Source organism: Silene latifolia, chromosome X (genome assembly GCF_048544455.1).
Source record: "Silene latifolia isolate original U9 population chromosome X, ASM4854445v1, whole genome shotgun sequence".
Taxonomy (NCBI): Eukaryota; Viridiplantae; Streptophyta; class Magnoliopsida; order Caryophyllales; family Caryophyllaceae; genus Silene; species Silene latifolia.
Window position 1 is genome coordinate 25,415,149 of NC_133537.1, and position 24,973 is coordinate 25,440,121.

The 24,973-nt window shown below is 39.6% G+C and overlaps 1 protein-coding gene across 1 annotated transcript; it reads right to left on the reverse strand.

Annotated features, from left to right (window-relative positions):
• Window positions 1-6,088: 6,088 nt before the first annotated feature.
• LOC141617070 (uncharacterized) lies at window positions 6,089-7,386 on the reverse strand. Its single transcript, XM_074434239.1, has 2 exons — window positions 7,383-7,386; window positions 6,089-6,711 (listed from the first exon to the last, which is right to left on the reverse strand). The coding sequence occupies exons 1-2, from the start codon at window positions 7,384-7,386 to the stop codon at window positions 6,089-6,091; spliced, it is 627 nt and encodes a 208-aa protein (XP_074290340.1).
• Between the last annotated feature and the right edge of the window lie 17,587 nt (window positions 7,387-24,973).

Below are 24,973 nucleotides of genomic sequence, written 5' to 3' on the forward strand. Positions count from 1 at the left end.
CCCTGTGACGGTTTGCCTCCATCCCGAGGTAGTCCTCTGAGGATCTACGCCAGTGATGAAGGTTGGCGAATCGAATTGTCTTTTATTAACTTCGTTAATGAGAGGAGTACATTCTAGAGCAAGACTCCCAACTCGAATTTCATTCTTCGGGTTTGGCAAGAATTCAAAGCAATCCACAAATATTTTCCCGATAAACACCCCTTTCAAGTGACATGGGCGGATAAGATGGGAATAATCGACATTGTCTTCGACAGAAACAAAATTGGCGTGATCGCTAAATGGATTGGTGATGTTATTGGGTTTAACAGTTGGGATCAGGAGTGTTCCATTCTCAATCATGTCTTGGATTTCGTGCTTCAGTCGATAGCACCTTTCAGTATCATGGCCTTTCCCTTGATGAAAGGCACAGTAGGCATTTGGTTTATACCATTTACCTTGTTGATCAGCGGGAGGGTCCGGAGTTGGACCAATAGGCTTCAACTTTCCTTGGGCTATGAGCCTTTGGAGAGCGTATGTATAAGTGCATCTGATATCGGTGAATGCCCTCGGAGCTTGGCACTGCGGCTTCTTCGATTGCCCTTCTAAGAGATTGATGGCCTCATCAATATGGGTCGTTGCTGGGGCCTTGGCCTTAGACGATGAGGCCCCTTGGTACCCTTTCGGCTTTTCAGCCTCTGCCCTTATGACATCATCTTCTACCTTTATCCCGATTCTTATCAATTCTTTGAAAGAGCCAAAATTCTGGTATTTCAGAGCATTGCGGTAAATAGGTCGTAGATTCTTTACGAACTTATCTACCATTTCAACTTCGTCAGGCTTCTTGGCTAATTTCACGCTTTCAGCGCGCCATCTTGCAAGGAATTCAGTAAAGCCTTCTTTGTCTTTCTGTGTCATCACCTCCAATGTTCTTATGTTGGTTTGAATCTCGACATTATCAGCATAGTGCTTACAGAACTCCACCGTGATATCTTTGAAGGTAGGGAAATTCTTAAGGTCCAGATTGTAGAACCACGCCTTCGGGTGTTCATCCAGAGATTGAGCGAAAATTTCAGAGAGCATGTCGGCAGGTACTTATAGGCCTTAACATGGTGGACTGGATCTTCTGTGCCCTTAAACTTTGGGATATCAGTGAGTACCATGTTTGTAGGCAACTTATCCTGAACTGGGGCATAGGCCCTAGCATTTTTGTAGTGGATGTTCTTCCCCTGGGAGAGTTTCAGACGGTCCTCAATGAACTTGAACCGTTTCTCCAGATCAGTCAGAGGTGAGGTAGATAAAGAGGGATCTTCACCCAGCTTGGATTCGATCACATCCATTCTGGCCCTCATGAGGTTCACGGCCTCAGTGAGTTTGTTAACAGCATCTTCCATTGCTTGACGTCGGGTTTTTGGCGGCCTTTCTACAAGAAAACCCCGAACCGAGTCAATATTTAAAGTAAGAGCCCCTGCACACTTAAGGACACGACACCAACTTGACTCAAGCAAAGACTCGGCTTAAGACTGACTAACCAAAAGGTTCGACTCACGGTTGGATTTAGACCCCGATTCATTTTGGACTCGACAAAACGACACGACCTGAACCATCATAACACGATTCAAAACCGGACTCGGTGTGACTAAACCCGTGATTGGACTAACATAGCCCATAGGTTTAAGTGAAATGCCCTAAATGGCCTAGCTTGGACGTTTCTGTGGACTATCCTAGACCAATTGGTCGACTCACATGACTCGAATCCCAAGAGGTGAGCTTGGGTGACCCAACGAGGTGGTTTTCTAGACACCTAGGACGAAACACGCCTAGCCAAACACGGCTAGGACCCGGACACGACTCGACGCATTTCATGCTTGGTTAAGGTTCGAGAGGCATTTTGGATTGAATTTGAAAAAAAAAAAACGAATAATCGATTTGAAAATGAGATTTAAAATGGGCAGCATGCCGGCTATAAAAGCTCATTTTGGGCCGAAAAATCTAGTCCTATTTGGGCAGCATTCCGCGTTTTTAAAACCATGCTAATTTGAAAGTAAGTTATTCAAAAGTTCGGTTCTGAAATCTACACGGAAAATTTGAAAAGACTCGGGAAATTCATTTCGCACATTGTCATTCTCATGTTATAAGGATGTATGCTCCTAGACATCTCTAAGTCTCGGCAAGTCTTCTACAAGAAGGTCTATGCCCTCCATCCTTTTTGGGTCTTATAGAGCAAGGGCCTTTAGGTAGAGTACCTAGAAGAGCATCCCCACCATCAAGAACCACGACGAGGCGGAGCGGAAACAAGCAATGTGCAAGTTCCTGGCATAGTGGGACGTCGCCCCCCACGCGTCACAAAGAAGCGCTGGGACGGCCCGGGAAAGTCCTTAAGGGTTTATGCATGAATCGTAGCACTACGAGTAATGTTTTACTTTCCAATACTTTCTTTTCAAGTTTCACCTCGGAGGAAAAGACCCTAGAAACAAAGTGTAACTAGTCCTCTTTTCCCTAGCAGAGTCGCCAAACTGTGGACAACGCCCGCGGGAACTGCGTCCGCGGGATCCACACTAGGCATAATCGACTCGAGGTTCTTTCGAATCGAATTAAGACAAATTAGAGTCCTCACCAAGGTTTTTGGGAACTTGGAATCGTTCAAGTCAACTTTACACCTTTCGTCGAAAAGCATAAAGCCAAACGACTACGAGTGATTAAATATAAAGACTTGTACCCTATATCACTCGATTCGAATGACTCTCGTAATCCAATGGTATTTAGACGGATCCACAAACCATAGATCTTGAGTAAGGGGTGAGGGTACGTGTTAGGAAGCCCATAAGGACACCTAACCCCGCCCGTCAATAACGGCCTCTACTAAGTCAAGTATCGGATTTCAAACAAGGTCGTAGCTACTACGATATATGATATGCAAACATCGTTTTAAAACCCTAACATGTGACAATAATTTCTATGTCGTTTAATGCATGAATACTAACTTTGTCAAAGTTGTTTTAGCATGTTGGTTGAATTGAAATAAAAGATGCGCAAACACGGCTTAGGAGGAATGGGGGAGCCATTGGGATCTATCCTATTACAACCCAGGCATTTCATGCCGACACAACGAGAAATAAATTACAACTCGATCTAATTACAACAACTATCGAAATTATTTTGACTCAATTAAAATAAAACCTATATACATGATACAAAATTACAATACAAACTAACAAAAAACAACTTAAACTATTATGACTTAACAAATAAAATAAATGTAAACAAAAAGGCTAAAACTAAGTTATATTGATTAATGATGTTAGCCGATTTATTAATTAGTAAACAAATTAGACTAGAATTAAACTAATTAAATTAAATTAAACAAATACAAAGGTTTGAAATAAATTAGGTACAACTTATTAATTAAATTGAACCCAACTCATTAAAATTATTCACCAATCCATATTTATTAAAATAGGATTAGTAAACAATTAAAGAAACAAAAGAAGAAAAGAATTCAAAACTGGCAGACCCGTACAGTGCACGGATCAGAAGTCAGAACAGACCCGTGCAGTGCGCGCATCAGAAGTCAGAACAGACCCGTGCAGTGCACGGTTTTTGTAGAAAACAAAGTTAATTGCATTTTAATTTCGAAATCAGCAAAATAAATTACGGAAAAATTCACTAAATTAAATTTACATATTTTGAACCCTAAAAAATAATAAAAACAAAATTTAAAATAATAGAAACAAGTAAAACAAATTAAAGGTTAATTAATGATAAATTAAATTAAATAATTACGAACTAGATTAAAAACAATTCTAATTTGTCAACGAGTGCAAATGGAAAGGTGTTAAGCACGCACTTCCATGCTAGCGAGAAAGTTAGTGAATGGGAAGATGAATTCAATTAGGTTATAGAATTGTTAATCGATTTTTAAGGCTATGTCGATACCACCTAACATGTCTAATTAGGTTATTAAAACGACCTAATGCCGTCTAAATGAGTCATATGTTAACAATCAGAGGTCGAACTAACATGCGAAGGGTCCTAGGGCAGGTCGAATTGAGCGAAACAAGCGAGGGGTCAAAAGCGAGGAACAAAGTTAGAATTCGTTTTATTAATGTCCTACCTTGAACACGAGGATATGTAAATGAGAAGGGGGATACGACCGACCGATGTGGCGGATTTCTTTCCCAACTCAAGTCAACGCGGGTGTCCATGGTGGTACTTTAACTCATACTCAGACTAAACTAGTTTCATAGTTAACGATATCAAACGATACAAAACGATAAACAATGTAAAAACGAACAATAAAAAACAAACCTAAAAAAAACGAAATAAAAGGGAGAAAAGGAGGATTTGATGCACCCTCAATCTACATGTATCGTTGACACCGTCTTGGGTCGTAATCGATCGTAGATTTTATCTCGAGAGGCCATCGTCGACGAAGGAACAAAGCAACAACACGTTTTTTTGCAAATCTGGACAGCAACTTTTAAACTGCAATTTCTCACTCGTTTCACGGTGAAAATTAGATTTAAAAGATGTTTTGAAAACTAGAAAGAGAGGAGAACAATGATCTTAAAACAAACCACGCTCGTTCTGAGTTATTGGGCACGAAAAATGAGCACAAACAGAACTGGACAGACAGGAAAAGCCGCGAAAACAGAGTGTATGACACTCTGTTTTTCGAGGGGATTCGTGTACTCTCAAGGTCAATTTGGCTCATGAATCTTTTTCTAAGATGTTGAGGGATGTTATGTGGTTAATTAGGAACAAGAAACTCGAATTTTAATGGAGATTTGAAGGGGAAACAAATTGTATTTCGAGAGAGACAGAAACTGTTTCAGTTTGGATGTCTCGGTTTTGTCGAGAGTTTTGAGAGGCAATTAGGGTTTGTTTTTGGAGATTAATGCTGGTGAGTGACGGTAGTATGTATGGAGAACTTATAGGAATGAATGTATGGTAGAGAGGAGGTATTTATAGGGAGTTAAAGTAGGGTAAAAGGGAGCAACAAGCAGTCCGGCTCGGTTTGCATAGCTGCTGTCCATCAGCTATTTCGTGGGGTTTTTAGGGTTTGTATGGGGGGTTTGCTTGGTGGTTAAGCTAAGATAATATGGGTAGGATACTAGGGTATGGTTTAGGGTTAATGGGCACGGGTTTAGGTGGTGTTTGGAGCGGGTTTTGGACTCGGGTTTGAGCACGCAAAACAGGGGGGGCTGCTTATGTTATTTGGGGGGTGTTTGTGGAGTATTTGGGACGGGAATTGGATGGGTTTCATGGTGGGTTTGGGTGATGGGTTGTTGTGGGTAATGTGGAGCAAGAATTGGGTTGGTTGTGGCGGGTTTGGGTCAAGCTTTGAAGCACACAAAACGGGTTGGAGGAGGGGTCGAGCTAACGCGGGTAAGGGGAAAGAGTTGGGCTGTTTTGGTCGTGATTGGGGCGAGATTTGGGACGTGGGTATCGGGGTTCGAACTGGGGTTGGATGGGTAGAAGCCTAGGTTGGTTAGTGTACTCGAGATTCATGCCAACTCGTAAAGAAAACGGGCTCAAAAAACCGAGCTATAATCGAGCTCCAAAACGTGTGATTAAAACGAGTTTTCGATTTTCAAATTCGATTTTTCAAATCGATTAACACATTAAAATAAATGATTTTTCAAATCAAATATACTCATAAAATGATTTTTCAAATCAATTATTTATTTTATTTTCAATAAAATAACCTTGAGAAAATAAACTCAAAATAAAGTAAAATGAATTCACCTTAAAAAAGCTTTAATTTAAATATCATTTAAATTAATAAAATACTCCGTCGACAACGCTCATTCTACATCGTAAAACGAACCCAAATAATGACAATGACAACTAATAAATACATGTGTCCTATCATCATCGGGTGTTTGTCGGGTTCTCTATAAATTCCAATATCGACGGATACGGGTATCTACACTTATTAAGAGACCTCATGGCTTTCCCTGCCCCCTCCTTCACTGTTTTTGTAATCTTCCACGGAGAAGCTCGAACCCAGTCCCTGAAGTTTATGTCTTCTTCCTCAAAAAGACCCTCCTCACAATCATTTTCCCCATGCCCTAACACCCCACAACCATAGCAGTACGTCGGTAACCGCTCATATTTTTACCTCAAACGACTCCACCTTCCCAGAGTTCAGACGAATGGGAATCACAGCCTTCAAAGGGTTTCTGACATCATGCAAAATTCTGATCCGAATAGCCCTATCCATCTCAGGATTAGGCCCTACCTCCATCCCAATGTACGAACCTAGCATCGCCCTCATCCTCATAGCATTAGCCTCGCTCTTGCGTCCAGAAATTGGCAAATCGTATACCCTCGCCCAAAATGGAACGTGAAAAAGAGGAGTATTCGTGATCTTACCCGCATGATTTGCCTCATTGAAACACCACACAAATTTGTCGAAGTGCCAAGGTTGGTTTTCCAACACCTTCTCCTTATCACGCGCCGCCCCAAAATGAAACACAAAAGTCTTCTCCTTAGCATCGATAATATTGCCAATAATTGGTTTGATAGGGTTCCAAATCTTAATCATCGTGTCAACAGCCGCCTTCACATTGATTGATTTTTGTGCCCATATCTTACCCACCAGCATCAACTGCCCCCTCGCATCTTCCTCATCAATTCCTTCATCCCACACAATTGCATCAATGTTCGTTCCCATCACCCCTTTCCCTTTCCACGAAGATGAAGCCATCGGAAAAAGCCCTAGTTCTGGTCCTGCACAAAAAAAAAAAAGCAAACAACAAAAAAAGAAAGCAAAAAGATCCAATCTCACATTCAAGAACGTGAGAGAAGCCTCGAACCGGAGGAGGAAACCAAGACCTAAACCCTAGACCTAGACACGAACCCTAGGAGAAACCCTAGAAAAAATTGAGTTATGAAACGTGATTATCTTCTTTGTTAAACCTACAAAGACTCAAGAGAGATGATATGTGGAGTGACCATTTTTTGACAAAGAATAACCCCTTTTGGTTAAATATTGACCACTTTTTATGCCTAAAAAATGACCCATTTTTTCAACGTGGTCACTATTTAGTATTTACCCAAAAGTGGTTACTATTTACTAAAAAGTGGTCATATTTTGTAAAAAAAAACAAGGGATACAATCGTCACAGGATAACTACCGAATATTATTTGGTAAGTGTAAGTCTTTTGGAAATTGTTAGTTACATTGAAAACACTATCCAATGCAATAAAATAACTTAAATGTGAAATATATCACAACACATTTTCATGAGATATTCAAATATAAACTCATTTTTGCCATAATTAGTCATAGTATCTTGTGAATGTTACCACATTTAGTTTACTCGAAAACTTTGGAGAAACGGTCTCTCACCAAGTATTGAGAGACCATTTTATCGTACCCCTTTATATAGTTTTCGTACCCATTTTATTACTGAATGTCTCATTTATTTGGTACATGTTTTCATAACAATTGTACCTATTTTATCGTATATTATGACCGTTATTTTTAGTACCTCATTTTATAGTATATGTACCCCTCAAAGATGTTAGATGTACACGGCGTGTACAAGGGCTTGGTACATGGACCAGTCAGCGCGCGCCACGTGTAAAGGTAAGTCAAAGATTCTTTTTTTGTTTGGAGGGAAATATGGGAGGGATTTGGCGGAAGTAGTATTGGGAATAACCCCAATATTAATTAACACTTATTTTAATCTAATCTCCATAATTAACAACACTTATTTTAATCTAATCTTTATAATTAACACTTTATCACTCTTATTATTTTCATTACTTAAACAACTCTAAATTAAATACAGTAACTTATACTCAAAAAAATACAGTGATTAATATTGTAAAATTAAAAATTTCGAAACCTTATTTTTTTATACTCGTTCAACATTTGATTAAATAGCGCTCGATTTTGATCTCAATAACGTGTATGAAGAAGCCGAATGTTCACGACCAGCAGAAACTAATAGCAATGGTGAAGCGGAAGATAATGGCAATGGTGATTTAATTAGAGACTATGTCCAGTTGTATGGCGACAGTCCAGTGGATGATGATGACACTGTCGTTACTGCTGTTGAGAACGATAACATTGTTGAACCTGTTGTAAGTTTGGCTTACAAGTCATATGAAGAACTCGCTGCTTTCGCCCACTCTTACGCATATAAGAGGGGGTTTTCATGGTACATTCGTTCTAATAAACTCTTTGACAAGTACAAGGAAGACGGTGTTTCAATAAAGGTTCCTTTAAGAATGAACCACGGTATCATATGTATGAAAGATTAAGGCTTTGTTGTGGTCATGCTGCTAAAACCAAGGATGCCTGTCAGGTTTACATTGAGTCCCGTTATTTCGACGATGTAGACGTAGTGAAGATAACGAAATGCCATTTAGAGCACAACCATGAGATGGATCCTAAGAAAAGCCGATTTTTTGTTGGGTTTAGACATATAAATGACTACTTCAATAAGAGGATGATGATCAATGATGCTGCTGGTATTTCAATATTAAATACTTACAAGTCGTTGGTCTTGGAGTGGGGGAGATCATGGGAACCTTGGCTTTAAGTTTAGTGATAGTCGAAACGCCATCAATCAAGAACGAAGACGTAGTCTTATAGATAGCGATGCTGAAGAATTGAAGGCATATTTTGAGAAGATGAAAGAGGAGGATCCTAATTAATTCTATGTAATTGAGCTCGACGATTTTAGGGCTCCAATAAACGTTTTTTTTGGTGTGATTCACGTTGTCGAGCTATGTTTAAAGCTTACGGCGGCGCTGTGACGTAGGATACAAGTTTCTTGACGAATATGTAAGATGTTATATCTCAATTTATCTGTGTTAAAATGTTATTTTGATTAATCATATTTGTTTGTTTGGTTATGTAAGAATAGAAGTGTTTTCGTATGGAGTATATATGTTTTTGTGTTAATGTTTTAACCTGCTTCAAGAATTTATAAAATTAAAATTAAAATTACCAATTTAATTGTACTATATCATTATTCTGGTTAATGATTTTATTGGTATGGTTATTTAAGTTTAAGTTTTGTTTCGTAGGATAGTTGTATAGTGTTTTTGTATGCGTTTTACTTTAGTTGCTTGGTATTACGAAATACTATATATTTACCAACTTAATTGTAGTATATAATTAATCTGATAGAATATATCATGGTGTTACAGGTATCACATGCCTTTTTCCCCTTTCATAGGGGTGAATCAACATGGGAATTCAGTTGTTTTTACTTGTGCTTTGGTTACGCACGATTATAAGGAAAGTTTTGAGTGGGTTTTTGCTAAGTTTTTAGAATGCATGGGTAGAGCTCCATCAGTTATATTGACAGACCATGAAAGGGCAATTGGTAATGCAATTAAAAAAATCTTCCCAACACTCACCACAGGCTCTGCCTTTGTCACATATTGAAAAATGCTGGTAAAAATTTGGGAAAACATCCACTTTGGAACGATATCTCAAGTGACCTGAATTTAGCAGTTCACGACAGTTTGGATGTGCATGATTTTGAGATAACATGGAAGGAAATGGTTCGTCAATATGGTATTGAAAAATCTTCGTGGGTGACGGAGTCGTACTTGATCAGAGAGAGTTGGGTATCTGCATATTGGCGTGGAATATTTTGTGCTGGGATGTCGTCGACGCAGAGGAGTGAGCAACAAAACCAATTTTTTAAAACTAATGTCAATGGGAGGACTACTTGAAGTTAGTTTGCAAAGAAAATTGAGGAAGCCTTGAAATTGAAAGCGGAGGAGAGACCGCGAACAATCACAATTGCACAGAGAAACCGTATAAGATTGAGTGCAACTTACTTGTTGAGCAAGTTTTCCATAATTTGTGCACTAAGAAGATATATAAGTTGGTACGTGACGAGGTAATTGGGTTAATTTATACCAACGCTGATCCGCCAAGAAGAATTGGGCATCATGTGACATTTAACGTTGAAGATAAAAAAGTGGCGCCATTTGGTAAGTGTAAGAACTATTGGGTTGAGATTGACAGAAGTGTGGGACTGCTCAAGTGCTCATGTAAGTTATTTGAGTTTAAGGGTATACTTTGTCGACATATTATTAGATGCATGGTTATCGAAGATGTGTAGTTGATCCCGGAGAAGTATATACTTGATCGATAGCGAAAGGACTTGGTTAGAGAATACGAGACAGTCAAAACTGGGTACTATAATCCGGAAGCTCAGCTCGTACGAAGAAGTCGTTGGAGGTGACTATAAGAAACCACTAAATTTATACACTAGCGCTTTGAGACGATGAAACTTATGCAACATATGATAGACTGACTTCTGAATTAATTAAGGAGTTGGAGGGGATTGTTGGTGTTGAAACTATAGACGCCTATGTCCCTGGCGGTGTTTCTTCTAGGGTATGGGGTCATAGAAGGCTACAGCCTAAAGAATGCAATATTAGACATTGATGTATCACTTTCATACATACTTTTATAGCTCCCTTTATACCATTTTACTTACCGTTTCGTGCCTATTATATCATTTATATGCTTTATTTCAATGAATTGTCGATACTGCCGCTATTTTGTGTTTTGATGCAGAAATGACTCAATACGAGTATGATCAAGCTATGATTAGCATGGCGGAGACGGCACAGAAGAATACACGAAGCATGGCACGAGAAACGAGGAAGTACGAAGACTAGAAGTGAAAGAAGAGAAGAAACCGTCTGTGAAGCAGGTTCCTCGATCGAGTCACCACTGACTCGATCGGCAGTATCCTCGATCGAGTCACCTCGACTCGATCGAGGATCCTCTCTGCGACTAATTTCCGGAATTTCCTAAAACGATTATCTTTTGTTATAAATTAGAAACTCGTGTTTTATTGTTAGACTACGTTATATTTTGCTTGGATACGGCTGGAAAACTCTCTTAGAACCCTAATCTTTCCCTTGTACGGTACTAATCTTTCCTCATTAATTAATCATTATTGTTTTATGCTTTCAATCATGTTTTCATCTTTAATCATATTTGTTGTTGTTATTATAATTATGAGTAGCTAATCCCCTCATCTAGGATGAAGGGGATCTAGGTTAATTAAAAGGGAAAATCAATTAGTTGCTATTGATATCATTAAAGTTGTTGTTTGATTATTGTAATTCTTCTAGTTAATCAACTTGAGGCCTGAGTTATTAATTAGTGTAGCGAATCGATCCTATCGCCGACCGAGTTAGAATTGATATAGGCTGCGATAATCAAATAGAGAGTATCTAATCATAGCGACCGCATGTTAGAATCAATCTAAAGGGCATAATGGAGTCGACCGATCTTATGACCTTAAACAACTTGATAGATTTAGTAATTGATTGATAATCCCCGACTGATTGACCTAGTGAACCTAATTCCTAGACTTTTAATAATATTGTTAAACCTTCATTTAATTACTTGCAGTTAGTTTAATAGAATCAAAACAAACAAACCCCCAGAAATCGGTTACTTCTAGACAGCTTAAATACTCTTAAACTTAGCTTTTACCGCCTCCCTGTGGATTCGATACCTGTCTTATCACTAGCTATTCTTGTTAGTCCTGAGATAGTTTTACTTTGGTTTGGTAATACGACTTTAGCCACATCAAATTTGGCGCCGTTGCCGGGGAGGCAACAATTGTTTAGTCTTTTTGTGTTTATTTTGTCTTTTTGTCTCAGGGAACCCAGTTCCTTGAGACCGTTCTCACATTTTCTTGTTAGTTCCTTTTATGCCTAGGTCTAATAGGTCCGAGATTATTCCTTTTGATTCTGAACCTGAGAAGACTTTTCGCTACAGACGGAAATTTAATTAAGAAGTGGGTCAAGTAGAAGACTTGAGTATACTTGACGTCGAAACGGCGAGCTCCACTGAGTCAGCCGGTCGGTCTTACGAAGAGGAGGAGGAAGAAATTCCTATTCCTGAAATTCCAATCACAGACGATATTCTCGAAACTATCATCATGCCTACTCTAGCCAGTCACTCTGAGCCAACCTTGGCTTCTATTCCACAAGGATTCAAGCTGCCCACTACTACCAATGGAACATTCGAGATTCGGCCATCTTACATCAATTTGGTGGAACGAAACATGTTTGGAGGGACAGCTGCTGAGGACCCTGCGACGCACATGGAGAAATTTGTCACTTACTGCTGTTCTATTCCATTAACAGCTGGAGTGACACAAGATCAAGTTAAGTAGGTGCTCTTTCCTTTCTCTCTGAAAGATGGAGCTGCTGAGTGGTTGAGGGATATGGATATGGATACTTGAAGGAGTTCTGATGGAATTCCTTGGCCCTTGCTTTCTACAAGAGGTACTTCCCACCTCAGAAGACTAATGCTTTGAGGAATCAAATTACTAGTTTCAAGCAAGGAGCTACTGAAGATTTGAATGAAGCTTGGACTCGCTTCAAGCGTTTAGTTCGATCAGTTCCCCATCATGGTTTCCCAAAGTGGTTCCTTTGCAACCAGTTTTATAACGGGTTGTTTGACGATCATCGTGCCCTTTTGGATTCATCTGATAATGGGAGGTTTCAAGATAACACCAATGATGGTGACGCGTGGAAGTTGATTGATCAGATTGCTACCTATACCGCAAGGTATGGAAATCCTAGGGGAAGCACGCGCGGTACTGGAGTTGATAGTGCTTTGGCAAAGACAGGTGAAGACTATTTCTCGCCAGATTCTTTGAGATAAAGACTACCCAGTCATTGGGTAGCAAAGAGAGAGTTCATGCTATGAGTCACCAAGTAGAGGAGTCTTGTGCTAGATGCGGTTTGGATGGTCATGGTGCGGTGATTGCATGAGCACAATGGAGCGAGTTAATGCCTTTCAAAGCTTACGGACAAGGTGCACAAGGTACACCTTTCTCTAATTTTTACAATGAAAGAACGAAGGAGCATCCGTTCCTTCAATGGTCTAGCCAGAATGTGCAAAACCCGCAGCAGTCACAACCGCAAAAGAATCCTTATATCCCTCCCAACAATCGCGGTAATCAAGAACAAGGGGGATATCAAAGGCAAAATCAAGGAGGCCAGCAGTTTAACAATCAATATCAAATGACCTCCTCAAAGAAACTCCTCAACAAATTCCTCAACAAGCTCCGAATAATGATATGGCAGAGTTGCGCAATATTTTGCAACAAACTTTGTCGATGCAACAGAAGATGACACGGCTCAAATTTCGAGCTAATTGCCCATAACAAGATGCTAGATAATCAAGTGGCTCGATGGCACTTCAAAACCCTTCAAAACAGGCCGTAGGTCTTCCTCCTCAAGGTAAGCAAGCTCATGAGCAAGCTAATGTTATTCAGCTGAGGAGCGGTACTTCTTATGTGAATCCCGACCTACAAAGCCTTGAGAAAGACGTGCCCATTATTGTTGATGAGGTCCCTTATATGCATCCAAAAGGATTGGGTAATTTGGAGCTTAGTGATGATGAGAAAGAGCCTGACGAAGTTAAAACACGAGTGACGATAAAAGTAAAAAGACGAAGCAAATTTGAACTGTAAAGGTTCCTCGATCGAGTCAGAGGCGACTCGATCGAGGATGCAGCCAGCTCGATCGAGTCACCCCTGACTCGATCAAGGATCCCAAATTGACAGCTGACGGTGTTTCAAAAGTTGTTTCTAAGGAGAAGCAAGTCGAGCCCATAACTATTGTACTACCTTTTCCTCACCGACAACAAAAATCCAAGCTGGATAAGCAGTTCGGTAAGTTTATGGAGGTCGTGAAGAATCTACAGGTAAGTGTCCCTTTTACTGAATTAATTACTCAAGTGCCGGCTTATGCAAAATTCATGAAGGAGATTTTGACAAGGAAGAGATCCTTTGACGCGGTGGAAACTATTGCTTACACTCAGAAGTGCAGTGCCATGTTGCCAATTAACTCACCACCGAAATTAAAGGATCCAGGAAGTTTTTCTATCCCTTGTCAAATTGGTCATCTTTCTATTAGTAAAGCTCTTTGTGATTTAGGAGCTAGTGTCAGTGTTATGCCGTATTCTATCTGTAAAAAGTTAAATATGGGTCCGTTGTGATTACTAATATGACACTTCGATGGCCGATAGAATCGTTAAACACCCATTGGGGGTGTTAGAGAATGTTCCCGTTCGAATAGGGAAGTTTTTCATCCCCGTTGATTTTGTTGTCATGGACATGGCTGAAGACAACCAAATCCCTATCATCTTGGGCAGACCGTTCTTACATACTGCGGGGGCGGTCATAGATGTTAGGCAAGGGAGATTGACCTTAGCTGTGGGGGATGATATGATTATTTTTAACTTAGAAAAAGCATTGAAAAACCCCATGATAGAAGAGACTTGTCATAATATAGATGTTGTTGATTTTACTATTGATGAGTGTCTTCCTATGTGTTTGGACAGGATCCTCCTGGAGATTGCCCTTGTCACGGATCGGTGATCGACGAGTTCATGGAGTCCAAGTTCATCGATTGAGAGGCTTCTAACTGGAGAGGAATGCCCACATCGAAGGTATACAGTTTGGGTGTCACACCTAAGGTAACCGAGGTAAAGAAACCTGAATTAAAACCTCTTCCCTATCATCTCAAATATGAATTTCTTGATGATCGTGAAATGAACCGGTGATCGTCAATGCTAGCCTAACTGAAGGTCAACTATCTGCTTTGTTGACTGTTTTGAGAACTCATAAAAAGGCAATTGGGTATAGCATTGATGATCTCAAAGGTATTAGTCCTGACTTTTGTATGCATATATTTCATTTGGAAGAGGGCCACAAGCCCTCTGCGCAAGGTCAGAGACGACTAAATCCTCCAATGCAGGAGGTGGTAAGAAAAGAGGTACAGAAATTACTTGATGCTGGTATTATTTACTCTATTTCTGATTCTAAATGGGTCAGTCCTGTCCAAGTTGTACCTAAGAAGGGAGGTACTACAGTAGTAAAGAATGATAAAAATGAATTGATTGCTACTAGACTTGTTACAGGATGGAGGATGTGCATTGACTATAGGAAGTTGAACACGGCCACTAAAAAGGACCATTTCCCACTTTCTTACAATGACCAAATGTTAGAGAGATTAGCATGTCATAGTTATTTCTGTTACCTAGACAGCTACTCCGGTTTCTTTCAGATACCCATTCATCCTGAGGATCAGGAAAAGACCACTTTCACTTGTCCGTATGGTGTATTTGCTTATAGGAGAATGCCCTTTGGTTTATGTAATGCTCCCGCTACCTTTCAGCGTTGTATGATGGCCATATTTTCTGATTACATAGAGTCTATCATGGAGGTCTTTATGGATGATTTCAGTGTATATGGTACTGATTTTGATATTTGCTTGAGAAACTTGACTAAAGTTTTTGTGTTGTGAGGAGAGCAACCTTGTTCTCAACTGGGAGAAGTGCCACTTCATGGTTACTGAAGGGGTGGTACTCGGTCATTTGGTGTCCGGTAAGGGCATTCAAGTGGATAGAGCTAAGGTTGAGGTAATTGAGCAACTCCTGTACCCGGTTAATGTTAAAAGTGTGCGTAGTTTCCTTGGTCATGCAGGGTTTTATCGCCGCTTTATAAAGGATTTTTCTAAAATTGCTCAACCTCTAACTCAGCTTCTCCATAAAGATGCTCCTTTTGTGTTTACTGACAAGTGTATTCAAGCCTTTGACAGGATCAAACAAGCACTTATCTCAGCTCCTATTATCCGATCTCCGGATTGGAGCCTTCCTTTCGAGATTATGTGCGATGCCAGTGACTATGCAGTTGGAGCTCTTTTAGGGCAGCGAAAGGACAAGGTGTTACATGCCATTTACTATGCAAGCAAGACTCTCGACGATGCACAAATCAACTATGCTACTACAGAGAAGGAGCTTCTTGCAGTTGTCTATTCTTTAGACAAATTTAGAGCTTATCTTGTTGGTTCTAAAGTTATTATTCACACTGACCATGCAGCTTTAAAGTATCTTTTAACCAAACAAGAGGCTAAACCTAGACTTATTAGATGGATTTTATTATTACAAGAATTTGATTTAGAAATCCGTGATAAGTCTGGTGCTGAAAATGTTGTTGCAGATCATTTGTCTAGATTGAGATTCTCAGGAAGAGAAATTTTGCCCATCGATGATTCTTTTCCGGACGACCATCTTCTAGCTGTAGCTGCAAATACCCCATGGTTTGCGGATTATGCCAATTATTTGGTAGGAGGTACACTTCCTCTTGACTTATCTTATCAGCAGAAGAAGAGATTTATGCATGATGTGAAGAAGTACGTCTTGGACGATCCCTATCTGTTCCGAGAATGTGCCGATGGTATATACAGACGATGTATCCCAGAGGGAGAGGTACGTGCCATCATTTCTCATTGTCACTCTTTTTCATATGGTGGTCATCATGGTCCTTCTCGGACATTTGCTAAGGTAATGCAATCGGGTTTTTATTAGCCTACTATCCTTAAGGATGCTACTAACTTTGTCCGTTCTTGTGATGCTTGTCAAAGAACTGGAAATATCTCGCAAAGGCATGAGATGCCTCAAACTGGAATCTCCGAAGTAGAGATTTTTGATGTTTGGGGCATTGATTACCAAGGGCCGTTCCCTACATCATTTGGGAACCAATACATATTAGTAGCTGTAGATTATGTTTCTAAATGGGTGGAGGCAATTGCCACCCCCACTTGTGATGCTAAATCTGTTGTTAAGCTATTTCAGAAGACTATCTTTCCACGGTTTGGAGTGCCTCGCGCAGTGATAAGTGATGGAGGCAAGCATTTCAATGAGCGTCATCTTAATTCTCTCATGAAGAAATATGGCGTTACACACCGCAGAGGATTGGCTTATCATCCTCAAACCAGTGGACAAGTAGAGGTTTCCAACAGAGAGCTGAAACAGATCTTGGAAAAGGTAGTAAGCAAGAACAGAAAGGATTGGAGCCGGAAGCTCGATGATACTTTGTGGGCTTACCGTACTGCTTTCAAAACGCCGATTGGAACCTCACCTTTCCGACTTGTCTATGGCAAGTCCTGTCATTTACCTGTGGAGCTTGAGTACAAGGCTATGTGGGCCATTAAAGAGCTGAATATGGATCCCTCACTGGCGGGTGAGAAACGATCGATGCGATTGAATGAGCTTGATGAATTTCGACTGCATGCCTATGATAGTGCTCAAGTATACAAGGAGCGAACGAAGAAGTGGCATGGCAAGCATATCTTGCAAAGAGAATTTCATGTTGGTGAGAAAGTTCTCTTATTTAACTCTCGTTTGCGCTTGTTTCCAGATAAATTGAAGAGTAGATGGTCTGGACCGTTCACTGTTACTGATGTGAACAAATTTGGGTCAGTTACACTGCATTCTGACACAGGAAAGACCTTCAAAGTGAATGGGCAACGCTTGAAGACATACTATGAAGGTGCTTTTGTGGGGATAATAGAGGCTCTTGACCTCTTCCCCATTGATTCTTCTTGCTGATGAAGAATTACGGTCGTGCGGGACCGCAAAAACCAGCGCTACCGAGAGGCAGCTCGAACTTTGTAAATTATTAGTTTGTAATTAGGATTTTAAAGTCAAGTTTTGTTTTTGTTTTTATGTTCCTTGCACTTTGAGAGATGAGGAGAGGGCACTTGATATTCTTTCAGGTGTCTTTTGCAGGAATTTTGACGGGATTTGAAGCTTTGAGTAACAAAGGACGAAGAAAGGAGCCCAAGCCTACTTCCTCGATCGAGTCAGCTGCGACTCGATCGAGGAACTTATCAGCTCGATCGAGTCAGTTGCGACTCGATCGAGGAACCAGTGAAGAATTCAGAAAAGTTTAAAACGAAAGTTGGGTAGTCCTGAAATTGGTTCCTCGATCGAGCCAGCTGCGACTCGATCGAGGATCCAAATCGAACCCGGTTCCGCGTTTTTCTTCCGCCGGTTTTATGCTCTAAATACTCCACTTTCTTTCAATTCCCTTCTTCTATTTGTGACCAATTCCTGCATACTTCCTCCTCTGCTACTCATTCTCTCTATATTCATCATAAATCATCATCAAAACTCACTTAAAACTTGTGCTTAATTGCTTATTACTTGTTTGCATCATTCTCTTGTGCTTATTTTCTCAATTCCAATGCTTAAATTGCTAAGGTATGTCACGAATTGCCTATTTGTGTCTCGAAAATTCTGAAATTTCTTGCTTATTACTTGAGTTAATTGTATTGAATCTTCCATTGCTAGTATACAATTGCTATTTCCTTGCTTTCTAGCCCCTTAATTGTTGAAATTCATGCCTAATTTGCTAATTTGGGAATTAGGGTTCTTCAAAATCCGGGTAGAAATTTTGCATTAAATTGGTTAGAATTGTATTCTATTGCTTGGAATCTTCCATATTTGATACATACTCATGTTCCCCTAAGTTTTTGGATGCTTTCCTTGTCATTTGGAGTCTTAAAAATTGATTTTTTGGACCCATTATTGCCAAAAACGGGACTGTTTTGCATAAGGTTGAAGTTTGATTTTCTACTTGCCTTTGTGTAGATTATGTCGACTTCTAGGCAAGGAAATAAGAGGACTAGAGAAAGGAGAGCCCCGATTCAGCAACCCGAGGTAATTCCCGAAGAAGTTGTGTCTTCGGAGGACGACTTGTCTCCTTTAGACGATTACCCATTCATCGAATTCCGTGACAAAGCACAGAAAGACAGGTTTGAGTATCTGTTAACTAAGTCTATGAGTGCCACTCGATGTGTTGATAGGAAAATTTTACGCACATTGAAGATCGATGACATTATGTATGGCATGTTTAATGAAATCGGGTTACAGGGTCTTTTCACGCTCCACGAGTTATCTTACCCTGCTCTAACTCTCGAATTTCTGAGCTCTTTTACCTATTTTCCCAGTGATCACCTAATCAAATTTTGTATGCTTAATGTTGAACGGTCTTTAACCTTTGACCGTCTGTCTGAAATCCTGGGACTCGATAAGCATACTGACGGGGACTTGTATGGTATTGGTGGGTTGTCCGCTGTTCGTTATTTTCCATTATTTACCGGTTATGCGGATGCCGACGTCAGTGCTATGGCTTTGTTGGACGTCCAACACGTTTGTCTTCGTATGTTTTTGAGGTATTTGAGCTATTTGTTGTATGGCCGGACAGACAAGAGCAAGACCTCCACTATTGTGGTCCTCATCCTTGCTAGTTACTTGAATCCTTATAGGGAGGAGACATTCCAGTTCTCTCCCCCTGCTCTTGTGTGTATGGCTTTTGACCGGATGATTGGGAGGTATAGGAACCTTGACTGTGGTGCTCTTGTCACCAAGATTGCTAGGGCTGTTTGTGATTTTGAGGGTGATGACCCATATGAGCCCATGGCTGACTATGAGCCACTTGTTGATGATGACCACCTTCGTTATAACAATTCTTATCTTGATATCAAGAATGGGAAGGACCATTACTGGAGGGTCCGGGGTGAGTCTTACATGCTTCTTCCTTGCGCCCGTTTACCTGCTGTCGACCCCCTCGAGGAGAGTACGGCGTGGTGCGACCCCCCACCCGTTACTTATCGATTCCGAGGACCTTCTCGGTCACTTTTCCCGGGTCTAGTACTACTACTACAACCGGCGGGCGCCGGAGACGTCGTGCACCCACTACCCATCCCGCTGGCTCCTTCCAAAGATGCTCCTCCTCCACCTCCTTCACCTATCCCACTTCAGGCTATGCTTGAGTTACCATTTTGATCCCGTTATTGAACGGGAAGTGAGGATGCATACGGGCATCAACACTGCTTTGACAGAGAGGAGGATGTGGGAACAGATGGAGGCTATGACTTTAGCTTCCGGGGGGCAGTATCGCGGTGTGTCACCTTCTTATTACACCACTCCTGGTGACGACAGCCGTGTGTTCCATCTTTACGGAGTGACTCCTACGGAGTTTGGACAGTTTAGCACCGCGTACGGTGCATTAGGCCGTCCCTTCTACACTCCAGTCCGCCCCCCTCAGCCTACTTCTGTTTTTGCGGAGGACACCGGCATCCCTTGTTCCTAGAGAGGCCCGTTTGGCCAGTTTAGTGCTTCTACTTCCATTGTTATGCTGTAGGCGTCACAATGAGGACACTGTGACATTTAGGTTTGGGGGAGTGTGTTTATTTCTGTTGTGTGCTTTTATTTATTGTTGTGTGAAAAATCAAAAATTCAAAAAAATTGAAAAAAATTATTGTTTACTTTTGTTTATTTTGAGTCGAGTCTTGGTGAATTGTATAGCAATGATGATAACTTGCTTTGTCTTTGCATTTGAGTCTCATTTAGTTGTTCATGTACATTGTTTTGACCTGTTAGCTATGATAAACAAAGCTCTTTACTCAAGTCTTGACCGTCACAATATGCCTTATCCCGAGTAGACTTGACTTTATTTTGTTGGTAAACCACTTAAATTTCTGAGGTCTTTAGAGCTTCCTAGGCCGGGGACATTAATAAACCGGTCTCATTGTTATTTAGGCTGATGAGTGTGGTGTCATTGTGGTATATGTAATATCAAACTGCATAAGTGTGACATTAGTTTCTTAGCTTTTGCGCGTTCATTTGATTAAGTATATGTGGATAGGCGATTCTTATCGTTCAAATAAGCCTTACATTACCCAGTTTTGTTAGCCCGTTTGAACCATGTAGCCATTTTATATCCTATTTCTTAGCTACATTCTATAATTTGCCTACCTTTTCGGGACAGTCGCAGTTGTTTGAGCCTTATTGTTATAGCTACTTTGGTTGGGTTGGGACTTTTATTGTCATGTGGGTAGTAGCTATCTTTTTTGTAACAATTGTGTGACCTCTTATGTTGAAAAAGAAGTATTGTGAAGCAAAAGAAAAAAAAAAGAAAAAAAAAAGAAAGAAAAAAAAAAGGCTTCGAAAAAAGAGTTCAGAAGAAAAAAAAAAGAGAAAGAAAAGGGAAGGAAAAAGAAAAGATGAATAATGTTTGCTTCATTGATTTATGTTAGGAGGTCGTGTGTGGTAATTTCTGGAGTCTAATGCACATTTGGAGAGCTTCTTCATTTCTCTCATATGTTATCAAAAGTTGAGATTATTTCTCCAGTTGGATGATTGTTTTATTACTTATTAGATTTGGGTATTGGTCTAGCGCTGCGACTACCGTCTGAGCCTCACATTACCCATACGTGCTTTTGCACAAGCCACTTCTATACCTATGCCACTTTACCACCATTCTGTCCTTGATACATGTACTTGGTCTGTTTCGTGAATGCGTATTAGTTGGAGAATCTCTTATCGCATTAGATTGCATGCATATCTCATAAGTTGAGTGAGAGTCTTATTTCTTTCTTTCTATCTTACATATATATATATCACCCATTATGAGTGCATGAGTGAAACCGCGAGAATCCAACAGAATTGTCTTGCAAGGTTGAAAAGTATTCGGCTGAGTCTCGGTATCATGTCACATCTTGAGTAAGAGCTGCGTGAGTCTATTACCCGTGCTTTTGAATTTGTTTTATTAGCACAACTTCGGTCATTACTTTGTTATAGATATGGATAGCTGAGACTTGTATGTGCCTAGACATTTGCTCTGAGTTATTCATTCACCATATGTTTGTTGTCCTTTGTTTTTGCCTGATTGCTTTGCTTGAGGACAAGCAAAGGTTTGGTTTGGGGGAGTTTGATGTATCACTTTCATACATACTTTTATAGCTCCCTTTATACCATTTTACTTACCGTTTCGTGTCTATTATATCATTTATATGCTTTATTTCAATGAATTGTCGATACTGCCGCTATTTTGTGTTTTGATGCAGAAATGACTCAATACGAGTATGATCAAGCTAAGATTAGCATGGCGGCGGACGGCACGAAGAAAGAATACACGAAGCATGGCACGAGAAACGAGGAAGTACGAAGACTAGAAGTGAAAGAAGAGAAGAAACCGTCGTGAAGCGGGTTCCTCGATCGAGTCACCACCGACTCGATCGGCGGTATCCTCAATCGAGTCACCTCTGACTCGATCGAGGATCCTCTCTGGCAGACTAATTTCCGGAATTTCCTAAAACGATTATCTTTTGTTATAAATTAGAAACTCGTGTTTTATTGTTAGACTACGTTATATTTTGCTTGGATACTGCTGGAAAACTCTCTTAGAACCCTAATCTTTCCCTTGTACGGTACTAATCTTTCCTCATTAATTAATCATTATTGTTTTATGCTTTCAATCATGTTTTCATCTTTAATCATATTTGTTGTTGTTATTATAATTATGAGTAGCTAATCCCCTCATCTAGGATGAAGGGGATCTAGGTTAATTAAAAGGGAAAATCAATTAGTTGCTATTGATATCATTAAAGTTGTTGTTTGATTATTGTAATTCTTCTAGTTAATCAACTTGAGGCCTGAGTTATTAATTAGTGTAGCGAATCGATCCTATATCTGAAGGGTTAGAATTGATATAGGTCTGCGATAATCAAATAGAGAGTATCTAATCATAGCGACCGCATGTTAGAATCAATCTAAAGGGCATAATGGAGTCGACCGATCTTATGACCTTAAACAACTTGATAGATTTAGTAATTGATTGATAATCCCCGACTGATTGACCTAGTGAACCTAATTCCTAGACTTTTAATAATATCGTTAAACCTTCATTTAATTACTTGCAGTTAGTTTAATAGAATCAAAACAAACAAACCCCGTAAATCGGTTACTTCTAGACGACTTAAATACTCTTAGACTTAGCTTTTACCGCCTCCCTGTGGATTCGATACCTGTCTTATCACTAGCTATTCTTGTTAGTCCTGAGATAGTTTTACTTTGGTTTGGTAATACGACTTTAGCCACATCAGACATATGAAGAGGAACGCAACTACGAGGAATGGTCGTCTGCAGGACCCTGTTGACAGAAGAAAATCTGGGAGGGTACCAAGAGGCAATAAAACTCATGTTGCTAGAAAGAATAAGAAAGTGATTAATAGAGTAATTGTTATTCATTGTTATATTAAATCGTGTACTCGGCTTTTATGCATAACCCTCTCAATAACTTCATAATTGTTTTAATTGCAGAGAAAAACTGAACTTGCAAACCCATGCACCGCTAATGAGAGCAATCATTTAAATACTGCATGTAGCGAGTTTGGTGCATCACAATCTACTCCTACAAGACAGTTTGGTACATCGCAATGTACCCCTATGAGGAGCCAGTTTGGTGCGTCGTAATGTACCCCTACGAGGAGCCAGTTTGGTGCGTCACAATGTACCCCTACAAGGACCGAGTTTGGTGCATCGCAATTAAGCTCACCTTATTCTACCCCTAGCAGAAGCATATTTTCTGCATCACAGCCTACTCCTCCTTTGCATGGGATGGAAGGAGATGTTGATCGATCTATGTATGAGTCGTCTTACGAATTTTACCGTTAGTTTATTTGTCATATAAATTGCATATGAAATTTAATTGCATATGAATCAAATTGCATATTGCACACAATCATCTACTTAATTAAGTCTAATTATATTAAACATATAATATACATGCCATAAGTTCACACAAAAAGATATCCGACCAAGTTTAATTGTACATGCCATAAGTTTATACCATACCTAAGTTTAATTCCACAAACCATAAGTTTATAATTACAAATATACATACCAATTTAACTTAGAACCCTAAAAGATCATCTTAAAGTAAATAAAGTCATGGACAATATCCCCTCTTATAATCTTCAACGTAGAAGAGGTTATCAGTACGCACTTGGTCTTCAATACATTCAATGGTCGGGCCTGAGTGTAACCACCAGGTATACCATCTCCTTGTTGCCTTGCTCACAGAACGTTTCCATCAGTCGCACCTGGGTATTATATAACCCACCATCAAGTCCTCACTATAACCCACTTCGTAAGCGGATGATCTCTAATCCGTCCCTTTGAGGATGACCTTTCCTTTGGGATACGCAACTGAATTTGGTACATGCCTAGCCCTTCTAAGAAATCTTTCTTCCTCTAATTTTCTTATTTCTGCCTCCCAAGGACAATCCGGATTTAAAACCGCTTGTCTTTTATTTGGATGGTGAAACTTCCACCAGTTAGGGTCGCACTTCTTCTTTCTGTACATATCAATTACGAGCTTCCTCTTCGACAGATTCCAGCAAGATCAAACATGCATAACGATTAACGACATACATAATGTTAGTCCCAAGTCACTACACTACAAAGGAACATGCATATACGGCGATAATAAATTTAATTTAATTTAACCCAGTCAATTTGTCAAATAAACATCACTTGAAAATCCGACTTACTTAGCAAACTTAAACATATTCAATAATATGGACGCGCGATTAGATGAAAACGAACATGTATATTTGGGGATTTTATGTAGGATTAAGAATAGACATGCATGTTTGGGGATTACATTTCATATAATCACAATCATCAATCCTTTATACTTATACATTAATATATGAAGAACATGCATATTTTGGGATTTTATGTAGGATTAAGAACAGTCATGCATATTTGGGGATTACATATCATATAATCAGAATCATCAATCCTTTAAACTTAAACATCAATATATGAAGAACAAGCATGCATCTTCGACTTACTAAGCAACAATAATCCGTTAAACTTATACATTGTATTAATTTAGGGCAAAATTTGTATACAAAGAACAATATTCCATCAATAACTTCATCTCCTACTGATTAAGAACAATAATCCTTTAAGATATAACTTACATACTTATTAAAGTATGAAATAAACATATTTAAGTTTAAATGTGAGAACAAATCTTGTTGATGATGATGAAGAAATAGAAGTGATGTAGACGTTATCAGAAGGTAAGGAGAATTTCTTTTCAACTTCTCAAACTGTTTGCACAGTCAGTTTATATGGGGAAGTGGAAAAAGAAATGAATGGGTGCCAATTTGTTGTGTAATATTTAAATGAACGATTTTTTTTATTCATTACAATATGAACATGATTACTATAGGATTATACTCCGTAATTTTGGTAGTTTATAGACCTATCTAGAAGAGATACGCACCAAATAAAAAAGAGATAAGATCTTAACATTATTGCGTTATTTTATTA